General features: G+C 36.8%; 2 protein-coding genes across 3 annotated transcripts; one reads left to right on the top strand and one right to left on the bottom strand.

Moving 5' to 3' along the window:
* The first annotated feature begins 5,917 nt into the window (after positions 1 to 5,917).
* Positions 5,918 to 14,349, top strand: LOC101893101 (tryptophan 5-hydroxylase 1). Of its 2 annotated transcripts, XM_059119849.1 has the most exons (9): positions 5,918 to 6,190; positions 6,287 to 6,496; positions 10,918 to 11,068; positions 11,123 to 11,288; positions 11,367 to 11,417; positions 11,489 to 11,770; positions 13,243 to 13,369; positions 13,441 to 13,673; positions 13,746 to 14,349. In XM_059119849.1, exons 1-9 carry the CDS (start codon positions 6,065 to 6,067, stop codon positions 14,068 to 14,070), a joined length of 1,671 nt encoding a protein of 556 aa, XP_058975832.1. In that variant the 5' UTR covers positions 5,918 to 6,064; the 3' UTR covers positions 14,071 to 14,349. The 2 variants fall into 2 exon arrangements, with proteins under 2 accessions (XP_058975832.1, XP_058975831.1); XM_059119848.1 differs by having other exon boundaries at positions 5,918 to 6,496.
* A 2,844-nt stretch (positions 14,350 to 17,193) lies between these two features.
* Positions 17,194 to 23,689, bottom strand: LOC101892924 (uncharacterized). The gene is made up of 3 exons (XM_059119499.1): positions 23,240 to 23,689; positions 23,066 to 23,152; positions 17,194 to 17,686 (listed from the first exon to the last, which is right to left on the bottom strand). Exons 2-3 carry the CDS (start codon positions 23,083 to 23,085, stop codon positions 17,305 to 17,307), a joined length of 402 nt encoding a protein of 133 aa, XP_058975482.1. The 5' UTR covers positions 23,086 to 23,152; positions 23,240 to 23,689; the 3' UTR covers positions 17,194 to 17,304.
* Positions 23,690 to 24,277: the final 588 nt, after the last annotated feature.

The raw sequence follows: 24,277 nt of genomic DNA on the forward strand, positions 1-24,277 counted from the left end.
TCTTTTATTGGAGGAGTTGTTGGTGTTGTTGTATTTATACAAATAACCGTTTTGCTATTCACTTTCAATCACTTAAAAACTAAGGAAAAAAGGAAGACGGCGACGGTAAACAGGACATGAGAACTACTTAGCTATTGTTCTCCGTAAACGCACGCAAGGCTTTAGCTTTTTGTCGGATTTTTTTCCTTCCACATTTTTGTCCAACGGTGCCAGGGAAAACTGGAAAAATGGAGATATTTTCCGTTTCAACTTGTTGACATTGAAATGATTTTGGGATGTTGGGAAATGATGTTGGGCAGGGCGTTTTGGGATATTTTGATGCGGTACACAAGGAGACCATGATAACTTCTTTTAGATAAACGTCTACAAATACTCCCTGCTTTCAACTAGTCGAAACTAGGCTTCTGACCTTTAACTCGTCTTAAATTGACTCTGGCTTAAGCTCCTCAAAAGTGAGACTCCCTGGCTTCAACTTGTCTAATGAGAGACAAAAGGTCACCTGCCTTCAGCTCGTCTGAAAATAGACTACTTCCCTTCAGCCCACTTAAAAATAGACTCCCAACCTTCAACTCGTCTAAAATAGACTCCCAGGCCTTCAGCTCGTCTAAAATATATTCCCTGCCTTCAGCTAATCTAGAATAGACTCCCTAACTTCTGTTCGTCGAAAATGAACGCCCTGCCATCAGATCGTCTAAAATATATGCCCTGCCCTGCCAACTCGTCTAAGATGGACTCCCTGCCTTCAGCTCGTCTAAAACAGGCTCCCTACCTTGAGCTCGCGTGAAAGAGAATTCCTGACCACAGCTCGTCTATAATAGACTCCCTGCTATCAGCTCGTCTAAAAGAGACTTTCTGCCGTCAGCTCGTCAAAACTAGACTCCTTGTCTGAAGCAGATCCTTTGACATCAACTCGTTTAAATCAGACCCCAGCTCGTCAAAAATGGACTCCCGGACTTCAGCTCGTTAAAAACAGACTTCCAAACCTCAGCTCCTCTAAAATGGACTACCGGTCTTCAGCTCGTCTAAAATAGATTTCCTGCCTTCAGCTAGTCTAAAATAGACTCTCCGCCTTCAGCTCTTTGAAATAGGACTGTCCGGCCTCAGCCCGTCATAAAAAGACTTCCTGCATTCAGATCGCCTAAAATAGACTATCTGCCTTCAGCTCGTCTAAAATATACTTCCTAACTTTAGCTCGACTCCTCCCTGACTTCAGTTCGTTTGAAATAGACTCCATGAAATCAGTTTGTCTAAAATAGGCTTCCTGCCTTCAGCTCGCCTAAAATATATTTCATGTCTTCCGATCGTCTAAACTTAACTCTCTTCCTGCAGCTCGTCCAAAACAGACTCCCTGATCTCAGCTCGTCTAAAACATACTATTTGACTTAAGCTCGTCTAAAATAGACTCCCTGTCTTCAGCTCGTCTAAAAGAGACTCCCTGCCTTCAGCCCGTCTAAAATTGACTCCCTGCCTTCAGCTCGTCTAAAATAGACTCCCTGCCTTCAGCTCGTCTATAATACACTCCCTGCCGTCAGCTCGTCTAAAATAGACTCCCTGCCTTCAGCTCGTCTAAAATATACTTCCTGCCTCTAGCTCGTCTAAAATAGACTCCCAGTCTTCAGATAGCCTAAGGTAGACTCCCTGCATTCAGCTCGTCTAAAATAGACTCCCTGCCTTCAGCTAGTCTAAAAATAGACTCCCCGCCTTCAGCTCTTCGAAATACTACTATCTATCGTTTAAAATAGATTCCCTGTCTTCAGATCGTCTAAAATAGACTCCATGCCTTCAGCTCGTCTAAAATATACTCCCTGCCTCTAGCTCGTCTAAAATAGACTCCCAGCCTTCAGATAGTCTAAAGAAGACTTCCTGCATTCAGCTCGTCTAAAATAGACTCCCTGCCTTTAGCTCGTCTGGAATAGACTTCAGCTAGTCTAAAAATAGACTCCAAGTCTTCAGCTCTTCGAAATACTACTATCCGGCTTCAGCTCGTCTAAAAGAGACTCCCTGCCTTCAGCTCGTCTAAAATAAACTACCTTCCTGCAGTTCGTCTAAAACAGACTATCTGAATTCAGATCGTCTAAAATAAATTCCCTGGCCTTCAGCTCGTCTAAAATAGACTCCCTGGCCTTCAGCTCGTCTAGAAAAGACACCATGCCTCCAGCTCGTCTAAAATAAACTCCCTTACCTTCAGCTCGTCACTTCAGCTTTTTCACAAAAGACTCCCTCCCTGCTTTTCAGCTCCTGTTTGGAGCTCGCCTAGAATCGACTTCCGGCCCTCAGTTTGTCTAAAATATAGTCCCTGGCTTCAGCTTTTTAGACTCGTCTATGGATTATTTTCAGCTCGTCTCCCTTTAGCTGGTCTCTATATTACCTTTTGACTTGTCCTTAGCTTTTGCTTTAACTCCTTTGATTTCAGCAAATCCACATGTTTAACACACATGCACATACTTATGTCTGTATGTTCGTAAATTAGCTGATTCTCATTCAGGTGTAACAGATAAAACAACAACTGATTAATATTCAATAGCTAGGATGTTTTTTTCACTTCTAAAGGACGAGGGCGACTTCAAATCAACTTAACACCATATTTCAATGTCTGTCCTGACAGAAGTAAATATTTAACAAATTTTTGGTTAACCTTTAATAGCTCTAAGGAAAAAACCTTTATGAAAAGTGCAGGAAATGCTTCTGGCCAGAGTTAAAATTTTCATAGACTATTTAATTTTTGCAAGAAATGGGGGTACTTGAATGTTTTCGATTTCCGCTCAAATCTCAATCCAAGGCATTCAACAAGTTTCATATCACTTCGCATCGGAAAACTTTCAAACCCGTATACTTAATTGTGTCACTTTTATTCTGAATGAGAGAAAAGTCACTTTCATGTCCTTCATTCAAATACAAAAGGACGAAGGGGAGGAAGAAGAAGAAGAAGAACAAAACAAATAGAAAACTTCACAAACTACTACTGGTCTATATATTTACATATGTGCATGTGGTTGTGTGTGTCCGTGCCTGAAGAAGAAAAGGAAATGATCCGCAACGGAGACCTGCAGCCGCAACTGTGTCTCTTTCGCTGACGTCACGCCAACAATCGAATCAAAGCACCGAAGTCAAGTTTTAAGGAGAGTCTGCTTTTTCCTGTTGATTTAGCCAATCAAACATGGTTTACACCCCCACTTCATCTTCCACCCACGCATTTAATGTGGAAGGCGGCGGCATTGTTGTTGGATGGTAAATGGCAGCGAGGCGTATGAGGTCGATGAAGAGAAAATATGTAGAGCAACAGTCAACAAGTGGTACTTTTTTGGTGGTTTGGTGTGTGAGCGTATGAGTATATTTTTTTTTTTTTTGAAAAATTTAACCCATTGAGGGACTTGCTGAAAAATAAAATATTTGTGCGGGCAAAATTCAAAAACTCAATTGTAGACGTCCTGAAGAAAGTTAAAAGGTCTTTGAAGAAAGTCCTAATGGGCAAACTGAACGGAGTCAATAGATGGATAGACAGTCTAGTTTCGTCTATTTTAGACGAGCTAAAGGCAGGGATTTTCTTTTAGACGAGCTGAGGGTAGGGGTCTATTTCAGAAGAATTGAAAGCAAGGAGTCTATTTTAGACGACCTTGAGGCAGGGAGTCTATTCTAGGCGAGCTGGAGCCATGTAGTTTATTTTAGGCGAGCAGGAGGCAGGTGGTCTTTTCTAGACGAGCTGAAGGCAGGGAGTCTATTTGAGACGAGCTGAAGACAGGGAGTCTATTTTAGACGATCAGAAGGCAGGGAGTATATTTTAGACGAGCTGGAGGCAGGGAGCCTCTTTTAGACGAGCTGAAGTCAGGGTGTCTATTTTAGACGAGCTGAAGGCAAGAAACGTGTCTATTTTGGACGAGTTGAAGGCAGGGAGTCGATTTTAGTTTCTATTAAGGCTAAGGAGTCTATTTTAGACGAGCTGAAAGTAGGGAGTCTCTTGATGACAAGCTGAAGGCAGGGAGTCTATTTTAGACGAGCTGTAGGCAGGGAATATCCTTTAGACGAGCTGATGGTAAGGACTCTATTTGGGACGAGCTGATGACAGGGAGTCTATTTTAGAAGAACTGAAGGCAGGGTGGCTTTTTTAGACGAGCTTAAAGCAGGGTGTCTATTTTAGACGAGCTGAGGGCAAGGAGTCTTTTCTAGACAAGCTGAAGGCAGGGAGTCTTTTATAGAAGAGCTGAAGGCAGAGAGTCCAATATAGACGAGCTCTAGGCAGGGAATCTCCTTTAGACGAGCTGATGACAAGGACTTTTTTGGACGAGTTGATGGCAGGAAGTATTTTCTAGACGAGCTGAAGGCAGGGAGTCTAGTTTATACGAGCTGAAGTCAGACAGAAGGTTTATTTTAGACCAGCTGAAGGTAGGTAGTCTATTTTGGGCTAGCTGAAGGCAGGGAGTCTATTTTAGACGAGCTAAAGGCAGGGAGTCTATTTTAGACGAGCTAAAGGCAGGGAGTCTATTTTAGACGAGCTGAAGGCAGGGTGTCTTTTATAGACGAGCTGCAGGCAGGGAATTTCCTTTAGACGAGCTGAAGGCAGGGTGGCTTTTTTAGACGAACTGAAGGTAGGGACTCTATTCTAGACGAGCTGAAGGCAGGAAGTCTATTTTAGACGAGCTGAAGGCCAGGGAGTCGATTCTAGACGAGCTGAAGGCAAGGGAGTCTATTTTAGACGAGCTAAAGGCAGAAAGGCTATTTTAGTCGAGCTGAAGGCAGGGAGTCCATTCTAGATGAGCTGAAGGCCGGAAGTCTATTTTAGACGAGCTGAAGGCAGGGAGTCCATTCCAGACGAGCTGAAGGCAGGGAGTCTGCTTTAGATGAACTGAAGGCGGGGAATCTGCTTTAGACGAGCTGAAGACAGGTAGCCTATTTTAGACGAGTTGAAGCCAAGAAGTCCAGTTTGGACGAGTGGAAGGCAGAGAGGCTATTTTAGACGAGCTGAAGGCAGGGAGTATATTTCAGAGGAGCTGAAAGCAGGGAGTCTATTTTAGACGAGCTGACGACAGGAAGTCTATTTTCGACAAGCTGGAGGCAGGGAGTCTCTTTTAGACGAGCTGAAGGCAGGGTGAATTTTTTAGACGAACTGACAGCAGGGTGCTCCTTTAGACGAGCTGACGGCAGGGAGTCTGTTTTAGACGAGCTGTAGATACGGAGTCTAGTTTGGAAGAGCGCATGGTAGGGAGTTTGTTATAGACGAGCTGAAGGCAGGAAATCTATTTTAGATCAGCGAAGGTCAAAAATTCTGTTTTCAGAAGGATAGGGATCTCTTAAAGGCATGCTGAGGATGGAAGCCAATTTTAGACTAGTTAAAGCATAACAGTTTATTTTAGACGAGTTGAGGGGTGGGCAGGGAGTCTAGTTTCGACTATCTGTATTCAGGGAGCTGACACGAGTCCTTATAGGCGAGTATAATAGAGTTTTTCCTAGGTGGCTTACTGGACGACCCGACGACCCTTATTGTACCACCCGAATGCAGTTGTTATGGGTCATTATGGACCTGCTTCTTAAACTATCCCTAAGCGATCCTGATTCATTAATCTTATCAATCAACGATAGAAATGAATGAATCATGACATGGAACTTGCAACAAGTGGCCCAAAAAAAAACCTACTCCTAACCAACACACACACATGCCATTAAACATATCCACAATACTGTGTCAGGGGGTGGGGATTCTATAACGCCAATGAATATTTATATATGTATGTGAGTACTCGTGTGTATGGGAAAGTTTAAATGCTAACGATAGATATATTGTAACAACTTATGTTATCTCAGCTTTATATGTGTGTCTGTGTATGTTTGAGTGTGTGTGTGTAGAATGAAGTTGTGTGATGCTCCAGCATGGGTATAAAAACCCAACAGGCTATGCAGGACTCTTTCAGTTCTTGTTGAAAAGTCGTGGCGAACGTTGTGGTGTTGTTTACGGTTGACGGTGGAAATCAGTGCCCAAAGAAGAAAAAAGAAATTTGAAAATAAAGTTTCCAAAAAAAATTGAATTAAAAGAAGAAAAAAAAAAATAAATAAAAATTTCAAAACCCCAAAAATGAGTGCATCCGGCAAAAGTCTATTGGGTCTCTGGCTCTATCGAAGTGGTGAACAGGAATGGGCTGTCAAACAGGGCAGTCCATTGCATGGACCACGCAATAAAAAAGATTCCATCGATAATCCTGTAAGTGATGCGAACAAAGATTTACAACCCGCTACAAAGATACAGTCCCGCAATGGCACTGATCGAAGTAACATTGTTGTCTTGTTACCTCCCCAGGAAAATCCTGGATTGCATAATAATAAATCGCTGATGAATGCCAATGAAAGTGCACCGCCACCACCATGTTCGCCCGGCGATCGAGTTTCGATCATTTTTACGCTGAAAAATCAAGTGGGAAATTTGGCCCGAGCTCTGCAGGTCTTTCAGGAGTTGGGCATAAATGTGCTGCATTTGGAATTATCGCCATTGGAGAATACCACCAATCAGGTAAGTGGGAAAACGGAGTGAAGTGGAAAAGGAGAGGAATTTCAAGAGATAAAATTGAGAAAATTGCTAAATTTGGTGTCTTGGGTGCTACACTTTTTTGTGAGTGCAATTTTTTTCCAGAGTCGGATATAAAAGCCGATAAAAAATCTGACAGATCATGTATAGGGATGTAGATATGGGGCACATTAATTTATAAATTTTAATTCTTTATTTAGGAAAAGAAAGGTCGTAAAGTAGTTAAAAAGAAAGGCGAAATTCTGCATTTCGCTTCTAGACCAAACTTACACTGTGAGTGTTTTTTAGAAGAGCTTATGTTGCGATTCTATCTCGACGAACGGAAAACAGATCTTAAAAATCTACTGAAGAGAATTTAATCTAGACTACATGAACGCTGAGATTCTCGTTTATGCGAAGTAAATTTTTGGAGTCTATTTTCAAAGTTGGGAGTTTATTTTTGAAGACCTTGAAGCTTGGAGTAAAATTTCTTTATGTTGGAAATTAAAAATGAGGATAAGAGAAAATATTCCGCATTTGCCTATAAATTTAGAATTTTTCATAAAATATTCTTAGAAGAAAAGCTGAAAATGAAATCTTGAACAATTATTCTGTTTAAGGATGCTAGGTTTTTATGTAACATATAGGAATTTCCCCAATACACAATCTTAATCCTAGGAGCACATTTTAGAGGAACAGAAAGCTAGGGCTCTACTATAGGTGGGTTGAATATTAGAGAGGCACTGAATGCAGGGTATCTATTGTCGACTACCTGTCAAATCGAAATCATTTTCGAACTCCTGAAGGTGGGGATTCACATTTGGAAAAAATAATTAAGCATCAGAGCATCAAAAATTAATTTTTCATTTGTTCAGAAATTTAAAATTTTTCATGATAATATTTCTGAAATAGAGAAGATAATTGAATCCTTGAAATACAAAATTAAGAAAATACTATAATTAGCTGACAGGATTTATCTTAAGGAATCTAGGATGGCAGGAAGTCCATTGTAAACGTTCTGGCGGCAGATTATCCCTTTCAGACGATGTAAAATTTGGGAGTCTATTGCCAAACAACTGAAGGATGATTGAGTTTCGCTAAGAGGGCATAGTGAAGTTTGTAACAGGACTTCTAGGCCTAGAGTCATGGATTTTCAATCAAGTCTTGGCCAGAGGTCGTAGATATTTTACGAAACTGTTTCAAGTACCTCTTGACCAAATGTCCTGGATGTTTGGGAACATATTATGGTTAAAAACATATATGGTCATTTTAAGAAAACTTTTTTAGAACTGCTGACCTTAAATCAAAAAAAAGTTTTTATAAGGTCCTCTAGGCCATAAATCGTGGATCTTTATGAGTTTTTTACAAGGCTTTCATCTCTGAATTTGCGGATTTTCTAAAAATGTTTCATGTGTTCCTCCTGACTAAAACTTGTGAAGTTTTTAAAAATATTTTTTACAAGGACCTCTCGACCAAAAAAAAGAGCAGGAACACTTTTTTCAAGGAACGCCTCTCAAATAATGTCTTGGCCTAAAATCGTGAATTTTGGACAAAAAAATATGATCTCAGAACCTTTTGACAATAAATCGGATGTTACCTTTTTTTTCCAAAACCTCTTGAGACAAAATTGTCAATTTTTAGGAAGGACCTCTAAAACGAATAGTTTTCAAGAATGGATTTTTTATTTATAAAAATTATTTTAAGGACTTGATACTTTAAGACAGTTTCTTTTCAAGGACATTCTTTCCAAATATAGTACATTTTTTATGACTTGGTCTTAAATCGTGAATTTTTGAAAAATAAAATATTCTTTACTTACCTTTTTACAATAGATCAAATATTATTTTTTTTAACCTGTTGAGCAAAAATAGTAAATTTTAAGGAAGGTCTTTTAAATCGCTTTTAAACTTTTAAAAGTGGGTTTTTAAATATAAGAATGATTTTTTAAGGACCTCCAGACCTGAAATTATTTTAAATTCCAAAAACTTCCTGAATAAAATTTTGTATTATAAGATTTTTTTCAGAATCTCCTCACTTAACTCATGGATATTTAAGAAAACTTTCTTGAAATAAAGACTTTTTAAAGAAACATTTTTTTAATATTGTTTTTCAAGCACCTTTTGGTTTAAAACTGTGAGTTTTTAAGGATATTAGTAAATTTTAGAAAAAAATTTTAGATACATCGTAAATATTTGAAAAAATATTCTCTAAGGAGCTTTTGGCAATTAATCGGATATTACATTTTTTTCCAAATATCTGAAGAAAAAATAGTCAATTTTAAGGAAGGACCTTTAAATACTAGTGTTTTAAGAATGATTTTTTTAATTATAAGAATTATTTTTAAGGACTTCCTGATCTGAAATCATGAATTTCAAAAAAAAAAAAAAAAAAAAGACAAGTCTCAAGGACTTCTTGAATAAAATCTTGTATTTTAAGAATTTTTTTGAGGTTATCCTGAACAAAATTCACGTATTTGTTTTTGCGATTTTTTAAAGATTTTTAAGCAAACTTTTTTCATTGACCTTTAGACCTAAAATCACGAATTTTTAAAGAAAAAAAATTTGAGATTGCTTTTCAAGGACCTTTTGACTAAAAATCATGGGAATTTTAAGGAGATTCGTTAATTTAAACAAAAAAACATCTTTAAAGACATCGTAAATGTTTGGAAAAAGATTCTCTAAAGACCTTTTGATAATAAATCGTATATTAAAAATTATTTTTTTTCCAAAACATTTGAAGCAAAAATCTTTGGTTTTTAGGAAGGGCCTCTAAATCGTGGAGTTTTAAAGAATGTATTTTTAAATGTAAGAATTTTTTAAGGACTTCCTGGCCTGAAATCGTGAATTAAAAAAAAGACAAATCCCAAGGTCTTCCTAAATAAAATCTTGTATATTTAAGAAATTTGTAATAATCTGCTGACCAAAATTCATGTTTTTTTTACGATTTTTCAAGGATTTTTAAGAAAACTTTTTTTCATGGGACTTTAGACCTGAAATCAAGAATTTTTAAAAAAACATTTTTGAGATCATTTTCTAAGCACCTCTTGACTAGAAATAGATATTCCTGAATTATTAGGAACCTTTTTTAAGTGACAAAGTATTGTGTTTTTTAGGAATATTGTTTTTCTTATTTTTTTATTTTTAGTGTTTAAGGAATTGTAGATTTATTATAATTTTGTTTCAATCAGGATTTTGTTTCAAGACCTCCTTATCAAAAATGGTGGTCTTCCAGGAATATTTTTTTTAATTTAATGCACTTTTTCCTTATTAAACAAAATTTGTCAGAAGACCATGAAAAAGACTTATCTCAAAATCATATGAAATTTTAGTGCTTCGATTTTATTACTCCATTTAACCCAAAAAAATCAAGAAAGAAATAATTGAAGGAACCAAAAAATCACGTTTACAATAAAAACATATAATTTAAAAAATATAGAAATCTCTCCTTAAAATTTCCAATACATAAAAAAAGATAACAAATACGTACATATTCCCGTTGGAATTATCGAATCAATGTAATTTTCATATGGAATTTATCGATTTCAGTTGTATTTCAAATTTGAAAATGTTGACTTAACATTTCAAAATTATGTTTTTCAAATTATTTTTATTTTATTTTTAAATTTAAGCTGTATTCATTTAAAACTCGGATTTTTCTATTATGGTTTGGATTTTTTTTTAATTAAAACTAGATTTATTCAAATTCGAATTCTTATTCAAATTTTTATACCCTCCACTATAAAAATGAGAGTATATTAACTTTGCCATTCCGTTTATAACATGCCTAAATATTCGTCGTAGACCCATAAAATTTATATATTCACGATCAGCATAAAGTCTAAGTCGATTTAACGATGTCCGTCTGCCTGTCTGTTGAAATCACGATACAACCCACATTATTTATTAGTGCTTCAACAATTTGTAACATTGTTGTTACAAAAAAAAAAGATTGTCTTAATGAAAATTTGAATCTAAAATTTAATATAAAAAATTTTTCTTGAAGTCAATATATGTGCTTTTTAAGAATAATTTCTAAAATATGTGTCGAAACTTAAAAAGAATTGAAATAGAAAGTGAAAAAAAAATTAAATTACAAAATCTGTGTTTTAAATTGCAAATGAAATTGATATAATGTCTATTGAAAAACGATTTTTTATAATAAAATTGAAAAATATTTTTTTTATAATAAATCGAAAATGAAATTAATTTAAACTGAGAAATGTTTCCATAGCGTAGCGGTAACCAAAGATTTCAGTTGTTTTAAAGGTCTTGGCCACATTTTCCGGACGAAGTGGTCTCAATGGAATGTTTTGAAATTTCTCCATGCTATGCCAAAATCTTAGGGAATTTGAAAAATATGTAACCATTCACTGAATATTTTTTATTAATATTTTTATACTCTACACTACATTACGATACATCTTTCAGGCCGATGTTGTGGTCGACGTTGAATGTGATCCGAAACGTTTGGACCAGGTGCTGCAGATGTTGAATCGTGAAGTGCATTCGGTAAATTTCACATCAGTGGACAAGAGTGCATTGGTTCGGGCGCCATCTTTGTCGGCATGCTCAAGCTTTGGTGGGTATTTAAATTCTTTTTTAAAGGATGTCTTTATGTAACCCCTTATTTCAGACTTTGGTGATATGATGTGGTTTCCTCGCAAAATTGCCGATTTGGACAAAGCCCAAAATGTGCTGATGTATGGTTCCGAATTGGATGCTGATCATCCTGGATTTAAGGATCCCGTCTATCGTAAACGTCGTGAGAAATTCTATTCGATTGCCATGAATTTTAAGCAGTAAGTGGGAGGGGAAAATTGTTGTGAAGGTTTTTAATTGTTTCTTTGTTTTTTTTGTAATTTTTTGTATATCCTAAGTGGCAATCCCATACCCAGAGTCCAGTATACTCCTGAGGAGGTCAAAACCTGGTAAGTTCATATTTTTTTTATCAAAAAAAGTTCCTTCATTTAGAAATGTTTTTTTTCTTCTCAAAATTAAGGGGTACCGTTTTCAATGAACTCCATCGTCTGTATGTGAAGTATGCGGTACCCGAATATATGGAAAATTGGCCAGAGTTGGTCAAATACTGCGGCTATCGTGAGGATAACATACCCCAATTGCAGGATGTTAGTACATATTTAAAGCGTAAGACTGGCTTCCAGTTGAGACCCGTGGCTGGTTATCTGTCGCCCAGGGATTTCCTGTCTGGCTTGGCTTTTCGCGTGTTCCATTGTACCCAGTATATAAGACATTCGTCGGATCCGTTCTACACACCAGAGCCGTGAGTATTGAGAGAAAACATTTTCACGCTTAAATATAGATCCACCTTAAAGAAAACCTTTGGTGTTCTTCATTAGGAAGACCAGGGTGACCTTCTCCGAATCAAAGACCATTATTGGTCCTCTTTTCCATAACCATTGGTGAACTTCTTCGCGGAATTGAAGACCGTTGGTGATTTTCTTCTCCGAATTGAAGATCCTTCTCTACGAATATTGGTGGTCCTCTTCTCCGAATCGAAGACCATTGGTGGTCTTCTTCTCCGAATATCATTGGTGATCCTTTATTCCGAATCGAAGATCACTGATGGTCCTTTTCTCCGAATCAAATACCATTGGTGGTCTCCTTTGTCTCGAAGACAAATGGTGTCTTCTTTACCGAAATCGAAGACAACTGGTGTACTTCTGCTCCGAATCGAAGACCATTGGTGATCTACTTCTCCGAATCGAAGACCATTGCTGGTTTTCTTTTCCGTATCTAAGATTATTGATGATCCTCTTCTCCGAATCGCAGACCATTGCTGGTCTTCTTTTCCGAATTGTAGGCCATTGGTGGTATTCTTCTCCGAATTGAAGACCATTGGTGATCTTCTTTTCCGAATCGGTCCTTCATATTTTTTCCGAAAATAATTACATATTCTCCGAATCGATGACCTTGGTGGTCTTTTTCTCCGAAAAGAAGGTTATATTCTCCGAATCGAAGACCTTTGGTGGCCATTGATTGTCTTCGTCTCCGAATCGAAGATCACTGGTGGTCTTCTTCTCCGAATAGAAGACCTTTGGCGGTCTTCATCTCAGAATCAAAGACTGTTAGTGGTCCTCTTCCCCAAATCAGGGACCATTGGTTGTATTCTTCTCCGAAAAGAAGACAACTGGCTGCCTTCTTTCCCAAATAGAAGACCATTTCTGATCTTCTACTCCAAATAGAAGGCCATTGGTGATCTTCTTCCCCAAATTGAAGACCATTGGTGTTCTCATTTTTCGAATTGAAGACCATTGGTGGTCTTCTTTTAATAAAGGACCAATGGTGGTCTTCTTCTCCGAATAGTAGATCACAGGTCTTTTTCTTCGAAAAGAAGACCACTGACCACTTGCTGACAATTGCTGGTTCTCATTTTCGAATCGAAGACAATTGCTGGTTCTCTTTTTCGAATCAAAAATTATCAGTGGTCTTCTTCTCCGAGTAGAAGACCATTGATGGTATTTTTTTCCGAATCGAAGACGATTGATGGTCTTGTTCTTTGAATCGAAGACCATTAGTGGCCTTCTTCTCCGAGTAGAAGACCCTGGGTTTTCCGAATAGAAGATCCTGGGACCGAATACACGACCATGGGCTTCTCCTCCGAATAAAATACCACTGTTTTTTTCTCCTAATGGAGGACTATGGGTCATCGTCTTCGAATAGAAGATTACGTGTCCTCTTCCCTCTTTTATATAAAATCCTGCAACTACGTTTAATAAATCTCCTCCTTCTCAGCGACTGTTGCCACGAACTGCTGGGTCACATGCCTCTTCTGGCCAATCCCAGTTTTGCCCAATTTTCCCAAGAAATTGGTTTGGCATCTTTGGGTGCCTCTGATGCGGATATTGAAAAGTTGGCCACGGTAGGTGTTGATTACCCCTCCCCCCCAAATATCATTCGTATTATTTGACATTCTACCCCCCTCTTTTGTAGCTCTATTTCTTCACCGTGGAATTTGGCCTGTGTCATCAAGCGGATAACTCTTTCAAAGTCTATGGAGCAGGTCTACTAAGCTCCGTGGCCGAACTGCAGCATGCCATTACAGCCAAGGAGAAGATAAAGAAATTCGACCCCGAGGTGACCTGCAAAGAGGAGTGTATCATCACATCCTATCAGAATGCCTACTATTATACGGATTCTTTTGAGGAGGCCAAGGAGAAAATGAGGTATGGGGAGTTTTTTTCTCTCAAAGAAAATTTTTCAATGAAGTTCTCTCTCTCTCTCTCTTTTTGTTACAGGGCCTTTGCTGAGAGCATTCAACGCCCATTTGGTGTGCGCTATAATCCCTATACCCAAAGCGTTGAGGTCCTGTCGAATGCCCAGAAAATCACCGCTGTGGTCAGTGAACTGAAGGGTGATTTGAGTATTGTCTGTTCGGCTTTGAGAAAAATCTCTGCCACCGATGAGACCCTGGATGTCGATAGTATTGCTAAAATGCTGCAGACCAGTTTGAATGTCAAAGGGGATCGTAGTCCCCAGAATGCCATAAGTCCTGATAACTCGGATACTTCACAACATTCGATAATTATGAATCCTTTGGAAGAGGAGCTCAATGAAAAATAAGTGGGAGATGATAATGAGTAAAACCTAAAACGTATTGAAATGTGAGACTACTTGGGACCAAGAATTAATAATTTTATGTATGTTTTTCCAAAACAAAAAATCGAAAATTTTAGATTCTCATCCTAGAAAAAATTAAAAAAATAATAAATATTTCTAAATGTTGTAAATTGCTTAACCAAAGACACACACACATACAAACTTATAAATGTTACAATTTATTCAAATGTATTATACCAAAATATATATATATTTACATACATACACAGACATACAAATATACATGGAATAAGAATTGAAAAACTTCAGTTTTATTTACTACTCCACAGGTGTTCCGGATATAGAGGACCTTCGCTAAGCTTGGAATGGAAAATATTGGAAATTGAAAAAAAATAGTTTCAATTATTTTTCCAATATTTTATGAAGTGTGAAAATAAAATTTGAGAGGCATTAGTGAAAATGCATCCTTGGCCTCCTCAAAGAAATCGGTATTAGAGTAGGCATTCTGATAGGATGTGATGATGCACTCCTCCTGGCACGTCACCTCGGGATCTAATTTCTTTATTTTCTTCTTGGCTGTAATGCCATGCTGCAGCTCGGCCACGGAGCTTAGCAGACCTGCTCCATAGACTTTGAAAGAGTTATCCGCTTGATGACACAGGCCAAATTCCACCGTGAAGAAATAGAGCTACAAGAGAGAGAGGTAGAATGTCAAATAATATGAATGATGTTTGGGGGGGAGGGGTAATCAATACCTACCGTGGCCAACTTTTCAATATCCGCATCAGAGGCACCCACAGATGCCAAACCGATTTCTTGGAAAAATTGGGCAAAACTGGAGAGGCATGTGACCCAGCAGTTCGTAACAACAGTCGCTAAGAAGGAGGAGATTTGTTAGAAATAGTTGCAAGATTTTATATAAAAGGCGGAAGAGGACAGGTTATCCTTTCTTCGAATAAGAAGAAGACCCATGGACTTCCGGTCGGAAAAAGAGATCAGTGGTCTCCAATTCGGAATTGAAGATATAGGGTCTTCTATTCGAAAAAGAAGACTCACGGTCTGCAATTCGGACAAGAAGAGCATCAATGGTCTTCTATGCGCAGAGAAGACTATCAATGGTCTTTGATTCGGAAAAGAATGCCAGCAAAAGTCTTCTATTCGGAGAAGAAGACTTGCAATGGTGTTCGATTAGGAGAAGAAGACCACCAATAGCCTACGATTCGGAAAAAACGCCACCAATGATCTTTGATTCGGATACGAAGACCGCCGTTAGCCTTCGATTCGGAGAAAAATACCATCAAAGGTCTTCGACTCAGAGAAGAAAAACGCAAAAGGTCTTCGATTCGGAAAAGAATACCACCAAAAGTCTTCTATTCGGAGAAGAAGACTACCACTGGTCTTCGATTCGAAAAAGAAGACCACCAATAGTCTTCGATTCGGAGAAGAAGATTACCAATGATCTTTAATTCGAAGAAAAGGACCATGAATGGTCATAGATTCGGAGTAAAAGACCGATGGTCTACTTTTCGGAGAAGAAGACCACGAATGGTCTTAGATTCGGAGAACCAATGGTCTTTTATTCGGAGAAGAAGAGGACAAGTCCACCATTGGTCTTCTATTCAGAGGAGAAGACCACCAATGGTCTTCAGTTCGAAGAAGAAGACCACCAACGGTCTTCGATTCGGAGAGCCAATGGTCTTCTATTCGGAGAAAAGGACCACCAATAATCTTCGACGCGGAAAAAGGACCACCAATGATTTTCGATTCGGAGAAGAGGCCTACCATTGAGCTGCAAAAGAGGGTTTCAAACAATACGAGTGATGTTTGGGGGGGAGGGGGTGTTTAATCAATACCTACCGTGGCCAACTTTTCAATATTAGCATCAGAGGCACCCAAAGATGCCAAACCAATTTCTTGGGAAAATTGGGCAAAGCTGGAGAGGCATGTGACCCAGAAGTTACTGGCAACAGTCGCTGAGAAGGAGGAGGTTTATTAGGGAAGAGGACCCACAAATACCACTTTTTAGACATATTCATGGAAAATGTGAAAAAAAAAATCATCAAAATAGCGAATAACGAGAGGTACCGCTATATGGGACTATATAAAAACGTGGACCTATACATACAATGTTTCGGCACCGGAGCTTGAGTCCATTATTATCCAAAAAATACCAATTTTTAATCAAATCGTCAACAAAATGTGGCGAAAATCATCCAAATACCGAATATCGGGAGGTACCGTTATATTGGAGCCAAAGCATGGACCTACACATACAATGTTTCGCCACACGAACTAGGACCCATTTTGAACCACAAATCCCAGTTTTCAGAGCAATCCGTGAAAAAAATGTGGCAAAAATCAACAAAATAGAGCATATCGGGAGGTACTGTTATATGGGGGCTATACCAAATCATGGACCCATACATGCAATGTTTCGCCACCGGAGCTGGGACTCATTATGACCAACAAATACCAATTTTTGGACAAATCCGTAAAAAAATGTGACAAAAAAATTAAAATACCGAATATCAGGAGTTACCATTATATGGGGACTATACGTGGACCGATATATCTCATTTTCAATACCCACCATCCTAGACACAATACAAATTGTTCTGCTAAATTTTGATGCTCTACGTCAAATAATGTGGGCTGTATCGTGATTTTAACAGACAGACGGACGGGCAGACAGACAGGCGGACATCGTTTAATCGACTTAGAATTTTATGCTGATTATGAATATATACATATTTTGGGGTCTACGACGAATATTTAGGGATGTTACAAACGGAATGACAAAATTAGTATACCCTCCTTTCCAAAGGTGAAGGATATAAAAATATATAATATTTCGAATACCAAAAATCGAGCATTTTTTAAAGCTTTTTCAAGAAATTAAACATTTTTTACAGAAACATTTTTTTAGGGAACAATTTTAAAATTTTTGATTTTTTTAAATCTTAAGAACCCTCTGCCAAAATCTTGCGTTTTATAAGTCCACTTTCTATTAATAAACCCTCTGATGGATAAAAACACATTTTCATTTCAGTTTTTCTTAAAAAACTCCTTTTCAAAAATTGTGTGTTTTATAAGTCCTACCCCATAATAGATTAAAACACATTCTCATTTAATTTCTCCTTATTTATGGCACATTTTTCTATTTTTCACTATTTTAAGCAATTATTTTCTATTAAAAAATTGTTTTATTTTAATTCTTAAAGCTATTATCTTCTCGATTCATTTATAAATAACATCACAGTCACTGTTGATAATAAATTTACGACAAATGAGATTTGTGGAAAAATCAATGACGTAACTGGGCAATGCCCACAAGCTGAAGTCGGGCAAGTGGGGGCGTATGCGCGTCTTGATGCGATCCACCATGTTGGTTAGGCTAAGTTTCGGTAACCATCCACCTCCACCTGATCCATTTGCACCTTTCTTCTCCACACTGGGTTTATCTTCAATGGCAAGACGTGATTTCTTTTTCGCTAACTGTTGCTGCTGTTGTTTCTCTTTCATTTCAACGCGTGGTGCGATTTGTATGGAGTCGACGGTTTCGCAAATATCGGCATTGCTCATCAGTATGCCGGCGGCCATGTAGATTAGTTTAAAGTATCTGGAGAAAAAGGAAAAGAGAGAGGAGAGAGATTACTAAAGTTGTATCATATAAAGGTGGAAATATATAGAACAGGGGGTGGCAGGGTTATTATAGGGGTATATGGAAATAATCTTTTAAAAATCTTTTCGTTATTTTTTAAAATTTTTTTTTCAAAAATATATATTTTTTTTAAAAATAGGGAAGATTTTATGAAAACCGACTTCAAGCACCTATTGTCCCAGAATCTTGAACTTTTTTAAAAAAATATTTTTTCAAAAATTTTAAGATATTTGATTTACATTGCCTGATAAGATATTCGTGAGAAGTCTTGGAAGTCAAGCATCGATCCAGGAGACCTCGTCTGGATTGTACGGGACTCATGCTAGGCCTATTTAATAAAAAAAGTCGTAAAGATAAAATTTTATGAAGGTCCATATATATAAAAGAGTAGTTAAATAAGTAAAATAGCTGTAAGTTCGGCCGGGCCGAACTTTGAGTACCCTCCACCATTTGAAACGAATTTGACAATTTTCAAAAAAAAAAAAAAATCCGTTAAAAATTCTGTTAAAATCTTAAAAATACCTAATTCTGCCGTCATATTAGAGTCTAAACGATGACGTGGACCTGCATAGGCAACTTTTGTCATAAGCCATTACAATATTCAAATGCGAAACTTGAAAAAAAAAATCAGTGAATAATGTAGCTAAATCACCAATATAGGTAGGTGCTATTATATGGGGGTTATACCAAAATAGGGACCTGCTCAGACACTTTTCTGTCATAGGCTTAAGTATCCATTTCGAACTTCAAATACCAAATTTGAAACAATGACGCTAAAATCATGGAAATACCGAATATCGGGAGGTACCGTTATATGTTGGACCTACATGGCCCATTTTAAATATCAAAAGTCCTCCAGACATAATATGCATTTGAGTAAAATTTTATCAACCTACTTCAATTCGTTCGAAAGCTAGAGTGATTTCTACAGACGGATAGCTAAATCGACATCGAATTTTATGCTGATCAATAATATATATACTTTGTGGGGTCTAAAATGTATATTTCGAGGTGTTACAAACGGAATGACAAACTTAGTTTACTCTCCTTACTATGGTGGAGGGTATAAAAATATATTCATATTTTACAAGAATTTCAAGAGATTTGATTTGAATCGCCTGCTGGGTTTTGGAAATCCGTACTAAAATGGGACGAAATTTTGAATAGGAATCGCTGATGCAGTGCAGGATAGATCTACCAAAGGATATTTGGATATTTGTACCAAATAGCTACTAAAAGTTTTAAAATGGTACTAAAAGTTATTTAATGGTACCATTTGGTATTATGTGAACGGATAGAGCTAAAAACTTCAAATTTGGTACTAAAAGGGTACGAAATTAGGAGAAGGAGCCACTGATGGAGTGCAGGATAGATGCATCAAAGGATATTTAGAAATTCGTACTAAAAGTTTACGACAAGTACTAAAATATACTAAAAATTTTATACTTGTATTGGACAAACGGTATGAACTATGAACTGACATTTAGAATGAGAGTCACTGATGGAGTGCAGAATAGATCTACCAAAGAATATTTGGAAATTTTTTACTAAAAAGTTATCAAAAGTTCTGAAATGGTACTAAACTTGTAAAATGGTACCATTTAGTATTATGTGAACGGATAGAGCTTTGGAATAAGTCATGGAGTGTAGGATAGATGTACCAAAGGGTATTTGGAAATTCGTACTAAAAGATTAAGAAAAGTACTAAAATGTACTAAAAATTGTATACTTTGTGTTGGACAAACGGTATGAATTATGAACTGAAATTTGGAATGAGAGTCACTGATGGAGTGCAGGAAAGATGTACCAAAGGGTTTTGGGAAATACGGAAATACGTAGTCAAAGATTACGAAAAGTTCGAAATAGGTAACATTTGGTATTATGTGAGCGGATAGAACTAAATACTTGAAATTTCGTATAAGAATCAAGTTTGGGAAAATACGTTTGATATATTACGGTGGTTTTGAAAATTTGTACTAATTATGCGAAATGTACTAAATGGTACAAAATTTGGAACAGTTTGGTTTAGGGTGAACGGGGGAAGCTGGAATATTGAAATGTTGTACTGGGGCCTCTGTTGGTGGTAGGTTTGTGATAAAGAGGTGGTGTGTAATACAAGTGTATGAAAAGTACAAAGTAGTACCATATTTGGTACAATTTGATATTGGGTGAGCAGATAGTTTTTGAATTCTGAAATTTGGCATAAAAATCGCTGTTTATGTGTTGGCTGGACATATGGAGGTGGTTTTGGAAGTGTGTATTATCATTGTACGAAAAGTACTAAATGGTACTAAATTTTGTCTTTGTTGAAGGGTTAGAGATAAAATTCTGAAATGTCATATTTATATTACTTATGGTATCTGTGTTTGAGATGTGGAGGTGGAAAATGGAAATGTATTCTATAGTTGATCAAAAAGTACTAAATTGTACTAAATTTGGTATTGGGTGAAGAAATAAAGCAGGTATCCTGAAATTTGTACTATAATTGTACGAAAAGTACTAAGTGGTTCTAAATTTGGTATTGGGTGGAGAGATAAAGCTGGAACCCCGATATTTGATATGGATGTCACTGTTTGGTGTTTGTTGTTAAGAGAAGGTACTAGTTTTAGATATCCCTACTTTAAATGTTCAAAAAGTACTAAGTGGTAGTAAATTTGGTATTGGGTAAAGGGAAAAAGCTGGAATGCCGAAATTTGGTATTAGGTCTCTTTTGGTATCTGGGTTTGAGAAATGGATGTTGTTTTCGAAATTCGTACTAAAAGTACCAAATAGTAACAAATCCCGAAATTTGGTTTTAATTCCCTGTTTGTATCTGGTATTGAGATATGGCGGTGGTATTGGAAATGTGTACTATTTTTTGTACGAAAAGTACTAAATTTGGTATTGGGTGAAGAAATTGATCAGGAGTCCTGAAATTTAAGATGGATGTTACTGTTGGTGTTTGTTGCTGAGAGAAGGTACTAGTTTTGAATATGTGTACTTTAATTGTTCGAAAAGTACTAAGTGGAACTAAATTTGTTATTGGGTAAAGGGATAAAGTTGGAATGCCGAAATTTGGTATTAGGTCACTTTTGGTATCTGGGTTTGAGAAATGGAAGTTGATTTGGAAATGTGAACTATAATTGTACGAAATAGTGCTAAATTTGGTATTGGGTGAAGAAATAGAGCTGGAATCGGAAATTTGATATTAGGCCTCTGTTGGTATCTGGAATTGAGATATGGAAGTGGTTCTGGATATGTGTACTAATAAATTAAATAGTACTAAATTTGGTATTGGGTGAAGAAATGGAGTTGGAATCTTGAAATTTGATATGGATGTCACTGTTGGTGTTTGTTGCTGAGAGAAGGTACCAGTTTTGGATATGCGTACTATAATTGTTCGAAAAGTACTAAGTGGTACTAAATTTGGTATTGGGTAAAGGAATAAAGCTGGAATGTCGAAATTTGGTATTAAGTCTCTGTTGGTATCTGGATTTGAGATATGGAAGTGGTTTTGGAAATGTGTACTATAGTACTAAAGTACTAAATAGTACTAAATTTGGTATTAGGTAAAGGGGTAGAGCTGGAATCTTGAAATTTGATATGGATGTCAGTGTTATTGTTGAGAGAAGATAATTGTTCGAAAAGTACTAATTGATACAGAGTTGGGTATTGGGTGAAGGGCTATATCTTAAACCGATAACTGTAGGTGTCTTGGATTGCGGAGTACTAAAATTATACAAAAAGAGCTTAATGGTATTCAGTAAATTTGGTATTCAGTAAATGTATAGAGCTGGATTCCAGAAATTTTAAAGTGAGGTCTCTGTTGGTATCTGGTTTTGAGATCTGCTGGTGTTTTCGCACTTGCGTGCAGTGATGGTTCGAAGTACTTTTCGTGCCCATTTGGTACGAATTTTCAAAAAAAAACCCCATCCTTATCAGTCACCTACGGAACAAGTCATATCGAAGACCTTTAGGTCCCCTTCTATACCCAAAAGGCTTCTATGCATCTGAAACCTCTGAAAATGTCTTGTATAGACCTTTGGAAGGTCTTCTAAGTTCACCACACCTTCTGGAAGGCCTTTAGTGCCTTGAATACTCACACTCAAACAACTTCTATTGGCAACAACTCTTTTTTTTTTGGTGGATTATTCTAAAATTTCGTAGATTATCGCTAGTTTTGAGATCTCGTGGTGTTTTTTGAAAATGGGTACTATGATTGTTCGAAGTACATTTCGTACCCATTTGGTACGAATTTTCAAAAAAAAGCCCAGCCTTATCACACGCCTACGGAACAAGAAATATGAAGGTCTACATATGGAAGACCTCTAGGACTTCTTCTATAGCCATAAGGCTTTTCTGATATCTTGTAAGCACACAAAGCCTCTTTTAGAGACCTTTTGAAGGTCTTCTAAAAGCAAAAGAACTTCTGGAAGGCCTTTAATGCCTTGAATACCTCTCCAACGACTTCTATTGGCAACAAATTTTATTTTCACTTTTTTTGGTGGATTAGTCTAAAATTTCGTAGATTATCGCACCATACGAAGATAGCTTCTGAAGGTCATCTACATATGGGAGATCTTTAGGTACTCTTCTATACCCAAGAGGCTTTTTTGAGGTCTCGTATGCACACAAAGCCTCTGAAAATGTATTTTATAGACATTTTAAAGGTCTACTAAATGCTAAAAGCTTCTGGAAGGTCTTCAAAGCATTAAAGACCTCTCTAACGACTTCTATTGGCAACAAATTTTACTTTTTTTGGTGTATTATTCTAAAATTTCGTAGATTATCACACCATACGAAAATAGCTTCTGAAGGTCATCTACACATATGGGAGATCTTTAGGTACTCTTCTGTACCCAAAAGGCTTCTTTAAGGTCTCGTATGCACACGAAGCCTCTGAAAATGTCATTTAAAGAACTTTTAAAGGTCTACTAAATGCAAAAGAGCTTCTGGAAGGTCATCAAAGCATTTAAGACCTCTCTAACGACTTCTATTGGCAACAAATTTTACTTTTTTGGTGGATTATTCTAAAATTTCGTAGATTATCGCACCATACGAAGATAGCTTCTGAAGGTCATCTACACATATGGGAGATCTTTAGATACTCTTCTATACCCAAAAGGCTTTTTTGAGGTCTCGTATGCACACAAAACCTTTAAAAATGTCTTTTAGAGACCTTTTAAAGGTCTTCTAAATGCAAAAGAGCTTCTGGAAGGTCTTCAAAGACCTCTCTAACGACTTCTATTGACAACAAATTCTACTTTTTTTGGTAGATTTTTCTAAAATTTCGTAGATTATCGCACCATACGAGATATGATTTTGTTGCTGTTGTCGTTATGTGCAGGCAATACTTACCGTACGGTACGTGACATCATGCTACTGTTGATAATTTGGACGGGACTTAGGTTATATTATTTGCATCAAGATTTATGAATTTTGAACCTAGAACAAAAAGAGATCAGCTGTCAATATATATTTTCAAACACATACACATACACCCATACAGGCAAAAGTTGAAAACACACATACCCAAGAAATTGTTGGACCAACTAAGTACGATCTCTTACAATTGAGGTAACTTAAAAATTTGTAATTAACAACAAATGTATGTTAATTTGTAATGATTTGAAATATTTTATTTTTTTATTTTTAGGAATTTTAAATTATATCACAGTCAGAAAAAATTGAATTCTTTTTAAATTAATTTTGTTCTCAGTTTCGATGTTGTTTAAATCCGTAATTCCTTTTCTTAGCCCTTGACTCTAGTCTGGCTTTTGTTTATGTGTGTCGCTCTTAAAAATATTAACAACAAAAATTTCAAAACTATTTTTTTCCAATTTCGTTGTTGTTACTACAATTTTGAATTTTGAACGGTACGATAACGCGTCGATTTCTAATAAAACCAACTGGCGATTAAGATTAGATTTTTATTTTGTGTTCTTTACTCTCTCGGCACCTGCAACAGACTAACGTTGCGACATTGGTCGCCACTCTCTACTTGTACCAAAAAAAACCAATTCTATCTGTGTTTTTTTTTTTTCGATTTTTGATAAGCATTGGTGGACCTAGCTTCAAATACATGTGCTTGTTGGGAATACACCAACATATACATAGCTACAGATTTGGAAATTCGATTTGATAGCAAAGGTATGTCGTGATGGTGTGTTATTTTTTTTTTTTCGTCTGAAGAGGCCAGAAGCGACCCTTGATCATGAGTAAGGCGTTGCATTTGAAATTTGTATTTTGTTGGAATTCGAAACTTAATTTACTCATGCTCATGGTAACATGAGATGGGGTTTATCTGTACTTGACATTTTTTTTTTTTTGGTTAGAAAATAAAAATATCAACATTTTTGATGGAAAATAAACAATGGACGACTAATCGACATAGCGATTAAGGATTATTTATCAAGCGATATTGGCTTTATGGTATTTTGTGTGGAAAATACCTAGGCAATTGCGTTCTTAGATTAGAAGACTCCCTGGAAAGCCTACTATATACTGAAGGCTGAAAAAATACGTTTTCCCAAAAAAAAAAAAAAAAAAAAAAAAAACAGTAAAAAAAGT

This window comes from Musca domestica, unplaced genomic scaffold, assembly GCF_030504385.1.
Source record: "Musca domestica strain aabys unplaced genomic scaffold, Musca_domestica.polishedcontigs.V.1.1 15, whole genome shotgun sequence".
Classification (NCBI taxonomy): Eukaryota; Metazoa; Arthropoda; class Insecta; order Diptera; family Muscidae; genus Musca; species Musca domestica.